This window comes from Schistocerca cancellata, chromosome 4, assembly GCF_023864275.1.
Source record: "Schistocerca cancellata isolate TAMUIC-IGC-003103 chromosome 4, iqSchCanc2.1, whole genome shotgun sequence".
In the NCBI taxonomy this organism is placed as follows: Eukaryota; Metazoa; Arthropoda; class Insecta; order Orthoptera; family Acrididae; genus Schistocerca; species Schistocerca cancellata.
Genome location: NC_064629.1, coordinates 247,578,886 through 247,593,665, shown reverse-complemented (window position 1 = coordinate 247,593,665; position 14,780 = coordinate 247,578,886). Strand labels below are relative to the sequence as shown.

The 14,780-nt window shown below is 46.8% G+C and overlaps 1 protein-coding gene and 2 non-coding genes across 3 annotated transcripts in view; 2 read left to right on the top strand and 1 right to left on the bottom strand.

Moving 5' to 3' along the window:
- Positions 1-526: 526 nt before the first annotated feature.
- Positions 527-14,780, top strand: part of LOC126184059 (uncharacterized) — a 211,081-nt gene continuing 196,827 nt past the window's right edge. Inside the window, exon 1 of the mRNA XM_049926420.1 lies at positions 527-740. Coding sequence (XP_049782377.1) covers positions 527-740 — 214 coding nt within the window. The remainder of the gene's footprint in view (positions 741-14,780) is intronic.
- Trnaa-ugc (transfer RNA alanine (anticodon UGC)) lies at positions 6,170-6,242 on the bottom strand. Its single transcript has one exon. It is a non-coding gene; the product is annotated as a tRNA-Ala (tRNA).
- Positions 6,830-6,902, top strand: Trnaa-agc (transfer RNA alanine (anticodon AGC)). Its single transcript has one exon. It is a non-coding gene; the product is annotated as a tRNA-Ala (tRNA).

Sequence of the window (14,780 nt, the reverse complement as noted above, 5' to 3'; positions counted from 1 at the left end):
CAAACAAAAATTTTATCAGCGTGAGTCAGAAATGCGACAGCAGATAGCCTTCGAACCATCAAAATTTCGCCCCATTTAAACTGGATTGTGGGTGCGTACTGGTTTCTCTCTTCGGCTGGTGTTATTTGAGAGTGTCTGAAGCAATGTCGCGTGCTTCGGCTTGTGGAGAAAGAAAGGCAGCGCGTCATTTATCGCTGTCCATCGTCGATCGCTGTACGAAAGTACGACTGCTGCTGTCCGCTGCCGTCCTCGCACAATCTGCGCACAGTTAAAGCGGTCGGCCGCGCCGGTACCTTAACGTCAGGTCGAGTGCGCAACCTCGGCCCAGCGTTTGCTCGTGCCAGCTGCTCGGCGAGTTGTGCAGTCGGCGGTAGCGGTCGGCGCGTCCGAGGCTGCGGTGGAGGTGCACGGGGAGGGCGGGGCGTGTGCGCGGATGCGTGCGTGCGACTGCGGGGGCGGCCTGGGCCTGGAGGTGCGGGTGGCGGGCGACGCGTGGCGCCTGGAGGCGGCGGGCGCGCAGTTCGCCATGCTGTCGTTCAGCGTGGAGCCGCACTGGTGCGGGGCGCTGTACTCGCTGTGCGCGCGCCACGAGCGGGCGCTGCCGCTGCCGCACCTCGCCGACGCCTTCGCCTGCTCCGCCGCCGGGCCGCCGGTCGACGTCGACTGGATCGCCGTCGCCGGCACTTTCGGCTTCGAGATTTGCTCGCTCTCCTCCACCTGGGCGCTCGCCTTCGAGGCAGGTGAGCAACATTTTCCTGTCTTGCGACCGTGCCAACCGTCCCCAGGAGACTCGAGTTCGACCGAGGAAGCGAGGACCTTCCCCTACACACACGCTTTCGCTGATAACGTCGCCGTAACAACGGATCTTACGTCGCTGCCACTGGAGGATCAAACGTTATAATATAAATATAAACACAGTATAAACAGTCGCTTAATTTTATTTCTCTACGAAAGGAGTTTAGCTCAGAGTCAGTGACCCTAGAAAACCAAAGATCTTGCATCCGCGGATCCCAGGGTGGTGGGGGCGGGGCATAGGGGATTCCCGCCCAAAAAGCAAAAACACTGTAGCCGGCCGGTGTGGCCGTGCGGTTCTAGGCGCTTCAGTCTGGAACCGCGTGACCGCTACGGTCGCAGGTTCGAATCCTGCCTCGGGCATGGATGTGTGTGATTTCATTAGGTTAGTTAGGTTTAAGTAGTTCTAAGTTCTAGGGGACTGATGACCACCGATGTTAAGTCCCATAGCGCTCAGAGCCATTTGAACCATTTTGAAAAACACTGTACTGACCAGTTTTCTTAACAAATTATTATGGTTGCAGAATGAATTTTGACTCTTCAGCGGAGTGTGCACTATTTTGGAACTTCCTGTTAGAGCAAATGGTTCAAATGGTTCTGAGCACTATGGGACTTAACTGCTGAGGTCATCAGTCCCCTAGACTTAGAACTACTTAAACCCAACTAACCTACGGACATCATACACATCCATGCCCGAGGCAGGATTCGAACCTGCGACCGTAGCGGTCGCGCGGTTCCAGACTGAAGCGCCTAGAACCGCTCTGCCATTCCGACCAGCCCTGTTAGGTCAATAGTGTGTGCCGAACCGAGACTCCAACCTGGGACCTTTGGCTTTCGCGGGCAAGTGTTCCACCATTTTATTTATTTATTTTTAATTTCTTATCTCTTTAGGTCCTGGCGCCTTCACGTTTGGTCGATTGGGTGGCTTTCTTCACTTAGTTCGTCAAAATGTATATTAACAGTCTAAATAAAGAGTGCCACCCACCAAACAAACGCAGAAGAAACATAGCCACAGAACACTATCGAATAGACCACTTGATAAGTTTTTCCAACTGAACATCCAAGCACGACTCACGACTCACACTCACAGCTTTACTTCCGCATGTACCTCAACTCCTAACATCCAAACTTGCTGTAGGAGGTGGGGTACTGGCGGAAATGAAGCTGTGAGTGTGGGTCGCGAGTCGTGCTTGAGTAGCTCAGTTGATAGAGCACTTGCGACCGAAAGAGAAAGGTCCCAGGTTCGTGCCTCGGCCCGGAACACAGTTTAAATCAATCAGGAAGTTTCAATTATTACCATGATATTAAAACATGTTATATATTTTATTATTATTAAAATCCTAGACATCTGGCGAACATTAAATGAGGATATGACAGTAAATCATATTTGGGAGGGACTGGGGGGGGGGGGGGGGGGGGGAGAAAGAGGGAAAAAGAGACTGTGCCCCCCTTCCGCAGAACCGAACCCTGGATCCAACGCTTATGATGCTGAAATATCTACAGTCGTGTGCATGTTCGTTTTGTACTTTCCTGAAGAGCACTGCATTTGAACTCAACACACTCACTGTTTACAAACTTACAAAAGAGACTTGTAAACAGGGAATGTGTTAACCCCAAATGCTGTTCTTTCCGGGAAAGTACGCAACGAAAACGCACAGATATTTCAGCATAACTGGATTCCCAGGAGCAGTGTACCTGAGCTAAGCACTGGAACTGCCAACTGATGATGAAGGAATGCCTCCTAAATGCGTCGGAAATAAAATCTTAAAAATTTGGTGTGTGGTTGTGTTTTTATTTATATGCTAAACAGACAGTCACAGGAACTCCCTACCACACATATGTATGTGTAAAGAAACATTGTAACTAATCACAATTCTGTCCAACGTCAGAAAACAGTAAATGAACCAGCATCTACCTGGGCATTGTGATCTTAGTGCGTTCCTCCGGTTTCTATTCTTACAGTGCTTAATTTGCTAACGTAAATTGTCTCACACTTCTAGTGTCAAAACTATAGAGTGGTATAGGTCTCAAACTGAGTAGTTTGGTCTTTGAGGACATGTGATTTGTGGGAGATGGTTCGTGGCATAAGGCATATTTTTGTGGCTGACGTTTCGTCTCCTACCGCAGAAGGCTTCATCAGAGGCTGTGGAGATGTTGGCAATAGATTCTCAAATGTAAACTTATAAAAAAGTTAATCGATGTACGTCGTGCTTATTCAACTCATCGAAAATGGCGAACTGCATCAGTTTCTGCTAGCTGTGTTAGTGCAGGGTGCACAGATCTCTCCACTCGGGTAATTGCCTTCGAGGCCGGTTAGCAACGTTTCCCTGTGTTGCGGCTGTACTAACAAACTCGAGGAGCCTTCAGTACAATCGGGGAATCGAGAGCACTCCCCAAACCTAAATTGATTTCTGGCCACGTTGCCATAACAATGGCTCTTACATCGCTGCAGCTAGAGAAAGAAACATGGCAACCAGATACAAATCCGTCTAATGTCGGAAAACAGTAAACGAACACGCTACTCCCTGGGCATTATAATCTTCTAGTGTTTCTCAGGTTTTTGTTCTTAGACATGTTCAATTCCTAATGAAGTTTGTTACAAACCTCTAGCTCCATAATTATAAATCGGAAGAAGTTGTGTGGAAGGCGAACAGAAGACTACGCTTTATTGGCAGAACATTTAGAATATATGCCACATCTACTGAAGTGACAGTCTACACTGCGCTTGTCCGTCTTCTTCTGGAGTATTGCTGCGTGGTACGGGTTCCTCAGCAATTAGGATTGACGGAGGACATCGAAAAAGTTAAAAAAACGACAGCTGTTGTTTGTGATTGCAAACTAGGATAGAAAGTGTCACTGATATGATAAACAAATCGGGACAGAAATCACTAAAACAGAGACATTTTTCGTTGCGGTGAGATACTTTCACGAAATTTCATTCACCGCCTCCTGCGAAAGCCAAAATAGTTTTTTGCCTCCCACCTACGTGGGGAGACATGATCATCCTAACGAAATAAAAGAAGTCAGAGCTCGCGCGGAAAGATTTAGGTGCTCATTTTTCCCACATGCTATTTGAGAATGGAATGATCGAGAAATATCCTATAAGTGGTTCTACACTCCTGGAAATTGAAATAAGAACACCGTGAATTCATTGTCCCAGGAAGGGGAAACTTTATTGACACATTCCTGGGGTCAGATACATCACATAATCACACTGACAGAACCACAGGCACATAGACACAGGCAACAGAGCATGCACAATCTCGGCACTAGTACAGTGTATATCCACCTTTCGCAGCAATGCAGGCTGCTATTCTCCCATGGAGACGATCGTAGAGATGCTGGATGTAGTCCTGTGGAACGGCTTGCCATGCCATTTCCACCTGGCGCCTCAGTTGGACCAGCGTTCGTGCTGGACGTGCAGACCGCGTGAGACGACGCTTCATCCAGTCCCAAACATGCTCAATGGGGGACAGATCCGGAGATCTTGCTGGCCAGGGTAGTTGACTTACACCTTCTAGAGCACGTTGGGTGGCACGGGATACATGCGGACGTGCATTGTCCTGTTGGAACAGCAAGTTCCCTTGCCGGTCTAGGAATGGTAGAACGATGGGTTCGATGACGGTTTGGATGTACCGTGCACTATTCAGTGTCCCCTCGACGATCACCAGTGGTGTACGGCCAGTGTAGGAGATCGCTCCCCACACCATGATTCCGGGTGTTGGCCCTGTGTGCCTCGGTCGTATGCAGTCCTGATTGTGGCGCTCACCTGCACGGCGCCAAACACGCATACGACCATCATTGGCACCAAGGCAGAAGCGACTCTCATCGCTGAAGACGACACGTCTCCATTCGTCCCTCCATTCACGCCTGTCGCGACACCACTGGAGGCGGGCTGCACGATGTTGGGGCGTGAGCGGAAGACGGCCTAACGGTGTGCGGGACCGTAGCCCAGCTTCATGGAGACGGTTGCGAATGGTCCTCGCCGATACCCCAGGAGCAACAGTGTCCCTAATTTGCTGGGAAGTGGCGGTGCGGTCCCCTACGGCACTGCGTAGGATCCTACGGTCTTGGCGTGCATCCGTGCGTCGCTGCGGTCCGGTCCCAGGTCGACGGGCACGTGCACCTTCCGCCGACCACTGGCGACAACATCGATGTACTGTGGAGACCTCACGCCCCACGTGTTGAGCAATTCGGCGGTACGTCCACCCGGCCTCCCGCATGCCCACTATACGCCCTCGCTCAAAGTCCGTCAACTGCACATACGGTTCACGTCCACGCTGTCGCGGCATGCTACCAGTGTTAAAGATTGCGATGGAGCTCCGTATGCCACGGCAAACTGGCTGACACTGACGGCGGCGGTGCACAAATGCTGCGCAGCTAGCGCCATTCGACGGCCAACACCGCGGTTCCTGGCGTGTCCGCTGTGCCGTGCGTGTGATCATTGCTTGTACAGCCCTCTCGCAGTGTCCGGAGCAAGTATGGTGGGTCTGACACACCGGTGTCAATGTGTTCTGTTTTCCATTTCCAGGAGTGTATTAACCCTCTGCAGTATGAAAAAAATGGTACAAATGGCTCTGAGCACTATGGGACTTAACATCTGAGGTCATCAGTCCCCTAGAACTTAGAACTACTTAAACCTAACTAACTTAAGGACATCACACACATCCATGCCCGAGGCAGGATTCGAACCTGCGACCGCTGCAGTATGAACTGCAGAGTAATCATGTAGCTGTAGATGTAAATGTAGATGTTAGGCGTCCTAAACTGAAAACATTGATCCTAGACGGTATCGTATTTCTGATAGTTTGGTATACTTTTGTGGCTGATGTTTCGTCTCCTACCACGGGAGACACCCTCAGAGGCTTTCGAGAAATAGGTTGTCGATTCTCCAACGTTAACTGATTTAAATTAGCGAATTAATGTACAATAGCTGATCAAAATCAACCGGACACCTCTATGTAATGCGGAACTGACTACTAGATGTTACGAGAGGTGAACCCGTCGGTATAAGACGAGGCGTGGACTATTCTACTGTGGGTAGAGAAGCAGTAGCAGCATCGTGGATCGCTCAGGGCAGATCAGTGGCTGCCAGTGTGGCCCAGTAATCGGATGTCGCCTCAATAACAAATTCGTCAGGGACATTTCAACCCTTGTAAAAGCTGCCCAAGTCTATTGTTTGTCATGTGATGGTGACGTGGAAACACAAGGCAACAATCATACCTAAACCAATATCAGACAGAGCTTGTGTGCTGATGGACAGGGACTGTTGAACGTTATCGATGATAAAGATCTTGAACTGAATTCTCCCCGAGACATTTAAGCCTCTAATTTATCTACAATAACATTGGAAGCTGAAGAAGTGAACTAAATTTTGTGCAGCAGCCAGGACTCGAACCCGGGTCTTCTTGCTTGCAAGGCAGACATGCTGACCACTACACCACCACAGCACATATCTGAATTCACTTCTTGAGCTTCCAACGTTATCATAGGTAAATTAGAGACTTAAATGTCTTAGGGGAAATTTAATTTAAGATCTATACGATCACATGTAGTACAGCATCCCCCCTTACGTCCAGTGCTGGGGTGCTATTCCAATGTCAGAGAACCCTGGTAATAGTGACAATATAAGGGGAGATGTGAATTGGAGTTTGTGTTGGCGAGGGTGTTTGACTTGGGTAGTTCGTGGAGCTCTGTTGCCCATAATGCTGTGGTGGTGTAATGGTTAGCATATCTGCCTAGTAAGCAAGAAGAGCCGGGTTTGGGCCATGGCTGCAGCACAATTTTGAATTCACTTCTTCAGTTTCCAACGTTATCGTAGATAAATTAGAGACTTAAATGTCTCAGGGAAAATTTAATTTAAGATATATACGATCACATGTAGTACAGCACTTCCCCATTACGTCCAATGCTGGGGTGCTATTCCAATGTCGGAGAACCGTGGTAATAGTGACAATATAATGGGATATGTGAAGTGGAGTTTGTGTTGGGGAGGTTATTTGACTTGGGTAGTTCGTGAAGCTCTGTTGACCATTATGCTGTGGTGGTGTACTGGTCAGCATATCTGCCTAGCAAGCAAGAAGAGCCAGGTTCGAGTCCTGGCCGCAGCACAAATTTGAATTCACTTCTTCAGCTTCCAACGTTATCATAGATAAGTTAGAGACTTAAATGTCTCAGGGAAAATTTAATTTAAGATCTATACGATCACATGTGCTACAGCACTTCCCCATTACGTCCAGTGCTGGGGTGCTATTCCAATGTCGGAGAACCCGGGCAATAGTGACAATATAAGGGGAGATGGGAATTGGAGTTTGTGTAGGGAAGGGTGTTTGACTTGGGTAGTCCGTGCAGCTCTGTTCACCATAATGTTCTGGCGGTGTAATTGTCAGCATATCTGCCTAGTAAGCAAGAAGACCTGGGTTCGAGTCCCGGCCGTAGCACAAATCTTAATTCACTTCTTCAGCTTCCAACGTTATCGTTATCGATGGTGTTTGTAGTAAAGTGAATGAAACCAGCGGGAGGAGACACCCATGAGATCCTAAGCGCTATCAGAAGTCCAGTTAGCACAATATCTTTGCGTTGGGAGGTAAAAATACCGGAGTACAGTGGTCGAGCAGCTCCTCATAAGCCACACATTTCTGTAGGCAATGCTAAGCGACGCTTGAGGTGAGTTAAGGAGCGACGCCACTGGACAATGGATTGGTGGTAACAACTGGTGTGGAGTGATGAATCACGGAATTGAGCTATACGCTGTGGCAATCCGATGGAAGGATTTAGGTTTGGCGAATGCCTGGAGAACATTACCTGCCATCATGTGTAGTGCCGAAAGTGAAGTACACAGGAATTAGTGTCACGGTATGGATTGTTTTAGTGGCTAGGGTGTGGTCCCCTTGTTACTCTTAAGAGAATGATAAATGTGGAAGGATATGAACACACTTTAAAGCGCGGTCTACTGTGTACAGTAGAGGAACAGTTCGGAGACATGATTGTTTGTATCAGCATGACAGTGCATCTTATCATAAATGGTTCAAATGGCTCTGAGCACTATGGGACTTAACTTCAGAGGCCATCAGTCCCCTAGAACTTAGAACTACTTAAACCTAACTAACCTAAGGACATCACACACATCCATGCCCGAGGCAGGATTCGAACCTGCGACCGTAGCTCTTATCATAAAGTAGCACCTGTGAGCCAATGATTTGTGGATAATAACATTTCTGAAATGGTGGCATTCCCAAAATCCTGACCTGTATCCAGTGGAACACTGGGTGAATTATATCGACTTCGCTCCAAACCCCAGCTTCCAACATCACTTCCTTCTCCGGTTTCAGTTCTTGAGGAAGAATTCTCGATTTCTCCACAGACATTCATATGATTCATTGAGAGTGTCCCCAGCACAGCTCAAGCAGTCAGAAAGGCGAAGGGTGGCCTCACTCTATATTAATGTCCGCTATAGTGTCCGGATACTTTTTATCTAATTGTGTACACTGTAATTGTTCACCTGACCGAAAATTCCGAACTGCAGCAGTTTCTGCTAGCTAAGTATGTACGGTATACACTGATTCCTCCACCTGGGCACTTCCTTCTATACATGTGAGCAACTTTTTCATGTGTTACGGCCGTACCAACCACCGCGACTAGCCTCCAGTTAGATCGTGACCGGCCGGCCGCGGTGGTCTAGCGGTTCTGGCGCTGCAGTCCGGAACCGCGGGACTGCTACGGTCAAAGGTTCGAATCCTGCCTCGGGCATGGGAGTGTGTGATGTCCTTAGGTTAGTTAGGTTTAAGTAGTTCTAAGTTCTAGGGGACTTATGACCTAAGATGTTGAGTCCCATAGTGCTCAGAGCCATTTCATTTCATTCCCTGAAGAGAGGAAACCTGTGATGCCCGTAGTGCACAAGTCACTGTACAACACAATTTAGCAGAATGTGTTTTATTAGAGAGGAGTTGGCTACGTGCGTCGATTGGGTTTCACCCTCTAACTTCTTTCATCATCGCAGAACACATATACAACGCTACACTACACATGCATCCATCGCACTAACTACACTTGATAAATACACATTACTACACAAATCTCACGAAACCACAAGGAAAGCGGCCAGTGTGCGTGGAGGGAGCACAACACCCTTTCCGACAGGCGGCTCGACCCACCCCGTGAGACATTCCAGACAACAGTACCAGACGACATTAAAATTTAAATTTTTACTGTATTAGCGGTATGCTGCTTGACCCAGTAACTTCCATTAAATACGAGGGTTGCCCAGTAAATAATGCCCCATATTTTTTTTCTCCGAAATAAAAAATATTAGAAATGTGACACTTTAGGTGCGAGTTATTTGAAGTTTCCCGCGTGTGTACGCAAAGTTTCAATTTCCTCCGACAGAGAGCGGTGGTGTAGGAATGTTCTAAAATGGCGTCTGCAGGTGACATCCGTCATAAACAACGTGCAGTGATTGAATTTCTCGTAGTAGAGGAAGAAACCGTGGGCAATATTCATAAACGCTTGTGCAAAGTCTACGGAACATCTGCAGTCGATAGGAGTACTGTTGGTCGCTGGGCACAGAGGGTGAAAGCATCAGAGGGCGGTGCTGCGGAGCTCCGAGATTTGCCGCGGTCGGGAAGGCCTCCCACGGCTGTCACGCCTGACATGTTGCAGCGGGCTGATGTTCTCATTCGACGGGATCGACGCATTACGACTCGACAATTGGCACTGGAGTTGTCAGTAAGCAAAGGAAGTGTGGATGTGATTATCAATCAGCTTGGATACTCAAAAGTGTGTGCATGATAACGCTCGTCCTCACACAAGTTTGAGGACTTGTGAACACATCGCGAAACTGGGTTGGATAGTGTTACCCCATCCACCCTACAGCCCCGATTTGGCTCCTTCAGACTTTCACTTGTTTGGGCCAATGAAGAATTTCATTCGTGGAAGACGTTTTGCCGATGACGAAGAAGTGATTCACGAAGTGACAACCTGGCTCCGTAGGCAGAGTACAGATTTTTACCGGCAGGGAATACACGCTCTTGTGTCTCGCTGGAAAAAGGCCGTCGAACTTGAAGGAGATTATGTGGAAAAATAAAGCAAGTAGACAAAACATCAGTCTTTCACATATGTAAATTTGATTGTTGTGGAATAAATACTTCTGGAGAAAAAAAATATGGGGCATTATTTACTGGGCAACCCTCGTATCTAAACGTAATATTCATCATTTGGATTTGTAGCTTCTTGTGTTGACCGTGTTTGCAGTTAAAATTGTAGGATGTGAGGTCCACCAGTTATGCGGACCTCACATCCTACAAATCTAACCGTAACGTTGCAAAGCGACATGAAGTGGAACGAGCACCCTAGTAACGATGTGTAGGCGCACCAGCATCATGGACGCCATTGCTGCCTTCTCGAGTGTGGAGCTAAAACACTACCACAGACAGAAAACTCCCACTTGCCTACTGTGTTATCATGCCTACTTTCAGTCCTTGAAATATACACTGTCAGACATCTTGTATCTCCACTAGAAAGTGGGTGTTCAAATGGTTCAAATGGCTCTGATGGGACTTAACATCTGAGGTTATCAGTCCCCTAGAACTTAGAACTACGTAAACCTAACTAACCTAAGGACATCACACACATCCATGCCCGAGGCAGCATTCGAACCTGCGACCGTAGTGGTCGCGCGGTTCCAGACTGAAGCGCCTAGAACCGCTCGGCCACCCTGGCCGGCAAAATGGGTGTACTTCCCTTGGAACCCATTTCTTGCCATATGCCCATATGATCTTTTTTGCTCCTTATCATCTCACGGGTCATTACCTGCAGTTTTTCCTCATTTAGCAAAAACTGGTTCAAATGGCTCTAAGCACTATGGGACTCAATATCTGAAATCATCAGTCCCCTAGACTTAGAACTACTTAAACCTAACTAACCTAAGGACATCACACATATCCGTGCCCAAGGCAAGATTCGAACCTGCGACTGTAGAAGCAGCGCGGTTCCGGACTAAAGCGCCTAGAACCGCTCGGCCACAGCGGCCGGCCCTCATTTAGCAAAATCACCCTGTATAGGTATTACCTTCATGTCGTTCATGAAGTACACAGGGTCGTAATGTTTTGGCAGATCGCCAAATATGTAGCGTAAGTATGTTATACGTGGATTCCGGGTTAGTTACTTACACTGATCAGCCAGAAGATTATGACCACCGACTTAATATCGGTATAAACCCGTGCAGGCGATAGCAGCGTCACCTGTCGAGGAATGACTGCTAGCCAGAAACACTCAACGTGCATGTCGATGTGGTATTAGTGAGCGTGCTGTCTGCGTGTAGAATGGGGAAGGCACGCGACCTTTCCGAGTTTGACTGAAGGCAGATTGTGGTGGCCCGAAGGCTAGGAACGAGCATTTCGGAAACTGCACGACTTGTCGGGTGTTCGAGGAGAGCAGTGTTGAGTGTCTTCAATACGGGGCGAAACAAAGGTGAAACCGCGTCCAGACGTCGTGGGGTTGGGCGGGCACCCCTCATTACAGATGTCGAACTTCGTAGGGTGGGCAGACTTGTAAAACAGGACACGGGAACTGTGGTGGAACTAACATCAGACTTTAATGCAAGTGTGTCTGAATACAAAGTGCAGCGAACAGTCCTAACGATGGGCATCCGCAGCCGATGACCCATGCATGTGCCAATGTTAGCACCACGACATCGGTAACTACGACTGAAATGGGCACGTGACGATCGTCACTGGACGTTGGTGCAGTGACACAGTGTTGCATGCTCTGATGGAATCACCATACCTTCAGCATTAGGACGATGGGAGGGCGCGAATCCGTCGTCGTCCAGGGGAACAGCTCCTTGACACCTGTAATGCGGGACGGAGACAAGCTGGCGGCGGCTCTATTATGCTCTGGAGAACATTCACGTGGGCAACCATGGGTCCAGTGGAGCTCATGCAAGGCACCATGACGGCCAAGGACTATCGTACACTGGTTGCAGACCACGAACACCCCTTCATGACGATTATATTTCCCGACGGTAGTGACATTTTTCAACAGGATAATACGCCATGTCACAAGGCAGGAGTGTGATGGAGTGGTCTGAGGAACACAGCGACGAGTTCCAGTTGATGTGCTGGTCTTCCACTTCGCCAAATGTGAACCCGATCGAACACATCTGGGATGTGATTGAACGTGGCGTCACAGCTCATCGCCCCCCCCCCCCCCCGCCCCCCTCCCTAGTATTTACGGGAATTAACTGACTTGCGTGTGCAGATGTTGTGCCAGCTCCCTCCAGCGACCTACCAAGACCTTACTGCTTCTAGGCCACGACGCGTTGCCGCTGTTATCCGTACCAAAGGTAGACATACCGGATATTAGGTAGGTAGTCATTAAGTTCTGGCTGATCAGTGGATGTCGACGCTAGAATGCAGGTACTGCTTGAAGATATTCTTGATGATCATAAGTATGAAATGATATTCAAATGGTTCAACTGGCTCTAAGCACTATGGGACTTAACATATGAGGTCATCAGTCCCCTAGATGTAGAGCTACTTACACCTAACTAACCTAAGGACATCACACACATCTATGTCCGAGGCAGGATTCGAACCTGCGACCGTAGCAGCAGCGCGGTTCCGGTCTGAAGCGCCTAGAACCACTCAGCCACAGTGGCCGGCTATGAAATGATACAAAAATTCTAAGTATCAGCTGTAATGGATAAAAAAATCATGTCATTCATTCTTAGTGTAACTGTTGTGGAACACCACATGCAGAATATTTGCACCATATTGGAGATATTGAGATTTCATGAAGCAGACACGGCAATTTTACAAATCATTGTCAGATTTACAGAGATTTACTTAAATCGTAGTTTTTCGCTAACGGGAACTGCAAACATTTTCGTAGTTAACGAGAAAGATTCTGTATCAGGCCGGTGTAAAATACTTTCTCATGTACGGAAGTTTCACTGACCGTCACAATTCACATACTTTCTAAACTTGAATTAAACGTTTCAATATTTCAACAAGCAAAGTAGGTTGTCTAGGCCATGACTTACGTGATTAAATGCTGGTGTAATAGTATCATTGTATCAGGTTCCAGAGAGCTCTGTGACATAATAACGTGGTGACTAATTCAGGAAGAATACATTCTCATTTATTTTTATTTTTTTATTTACACGTCAAGTTCCGTAAGACCAAATTGAGGAGCAAATCTCCAAGGTCATGGAACGTGTCAGTACATGATATTACAACATAAAAGTAATAACAGATAAAAATAAAATGTTTATGAACCTGAAAAAAAGTCAGTCCATAAGTTTAAGTAGACGCTATCAGCAATACAATAAGAATCACCTTAATTTTTCAATGAACTCCTCGACAGAATAGAAGGAGTGACCCATGAGGAAACTCTTCAGTTTCGATTTGAAAGCACGTGGATTACTGCTAAGATTTTTGAATTCGAGTGGCAGTTTATTGAAAATGGATGCAGCAGTATACTGCACATCTTCTTGCACAAGAGTTAACGAAATCCGATCCAAATGGAGGTTTGCTTTCTGCCGAGTATTAACCGAGTGAAAGCTGCTCATTCTTGGGAATAAACTAATATTGGTAACAAGAAACGACAATAAGGAATATACATATTGAGAGGCCAATGCCAAAATATCCAGACTCGTGAACAGAGGTCGACAAGAGTTTCGTGAACTCACACCACTTATTGCCCGAACCGCCCGTTTCTGAGCCAAAAATATCTTTCTAGAATGGGAACATACTTATTTGTGACCATTTAGTCAGCATGAGGCTACGGGAGTTGTGAATCCATAAAACACTTCAGTCACATCAGTAGATGGAGGAAGACATATAGCGTTTCAGTAACGTACTGATACTGAACGTATTATGAAGCCGTTTTAACATAGAAATATTTAAACAAGTGTCAGAATGTTAGGAGCGCTTTACTAGATGTAATAAAATTATCAGTTCAAAAAAGTTGCTTAAAAAATTCGGCAAGGGTCAGATATTGTTCTTTTTGTGGACTAAGTGCACGTTAGTGAGAATCCAATTCGTGCTTAAGGACATAATATTTCAATGAAACTTTCCAACACGTTAGACTTTGAATTAGAGCGTTCCCTGGAGTTCAATATACATCACTATCTTCCTTTACCTTTCATTCTTATAATTTAATGTGCTGTCTGCAGCAAGAAGGTAAAAGAAAGACACCTGGGTCAGAACTGACAATAGAAGTCAGTCGTGATGATCGCGTGGAATTGCTCAGGAAAAGTACACGAAAGCCAGTCACAAGTCTGTCTGGGATTTGATTTGATTACGCCCAGTTAACCCCTTAACGGCGCGACCTGTAATATGATTACCGAACGAGAGCTTGCCCTCACTACGAGATCTATAATATGACTGACCAACTACACTGTGCCCTCGCAATGAGACGAAGCAAAAATGTTAAGCTGTTCAGCCTTGTTAACATAGTTACAAACTGTAACCCATCCCAGTCAATCAAAGTTTCTTCCTTCTTCCATTTCTTCATTTTCTGTTGATGTATTTTGAGTGAAGCAATATATAAACACACCTTTACGTAAATGAGCAATTATATTCATATTTCAGTATATTTTTCGTGTGTGCTTAGACTGTTGACTGATTAAAATAAAATTGAATGTCAATAACACTGGATAAGAAATTGTGACTCAACCATACATCATTTAATACCGTAAAATATAGTTACATGTATTCGATTATGTTACTTTAAATTTTTTTAAGTTTTAAGGAAATATGTATATCTAACTTGACCAGAGCCGGTCCAATGTCCGGACCCAAAAGAAGGGTGGGAAATACGAACTTTATTTCGTGACACCTAGTCTGGTGTCATGTCCCGTTCGCTGACACGTTATTTCCGTGTACAGCTGAACTCGCTCAAGCCATCGCCACACGGTACGAGGCAGCTAACACTGACGTGGACGCGAACTGGAAATAGAACGTCACAGGAGACAGCGCTGTCGGCAC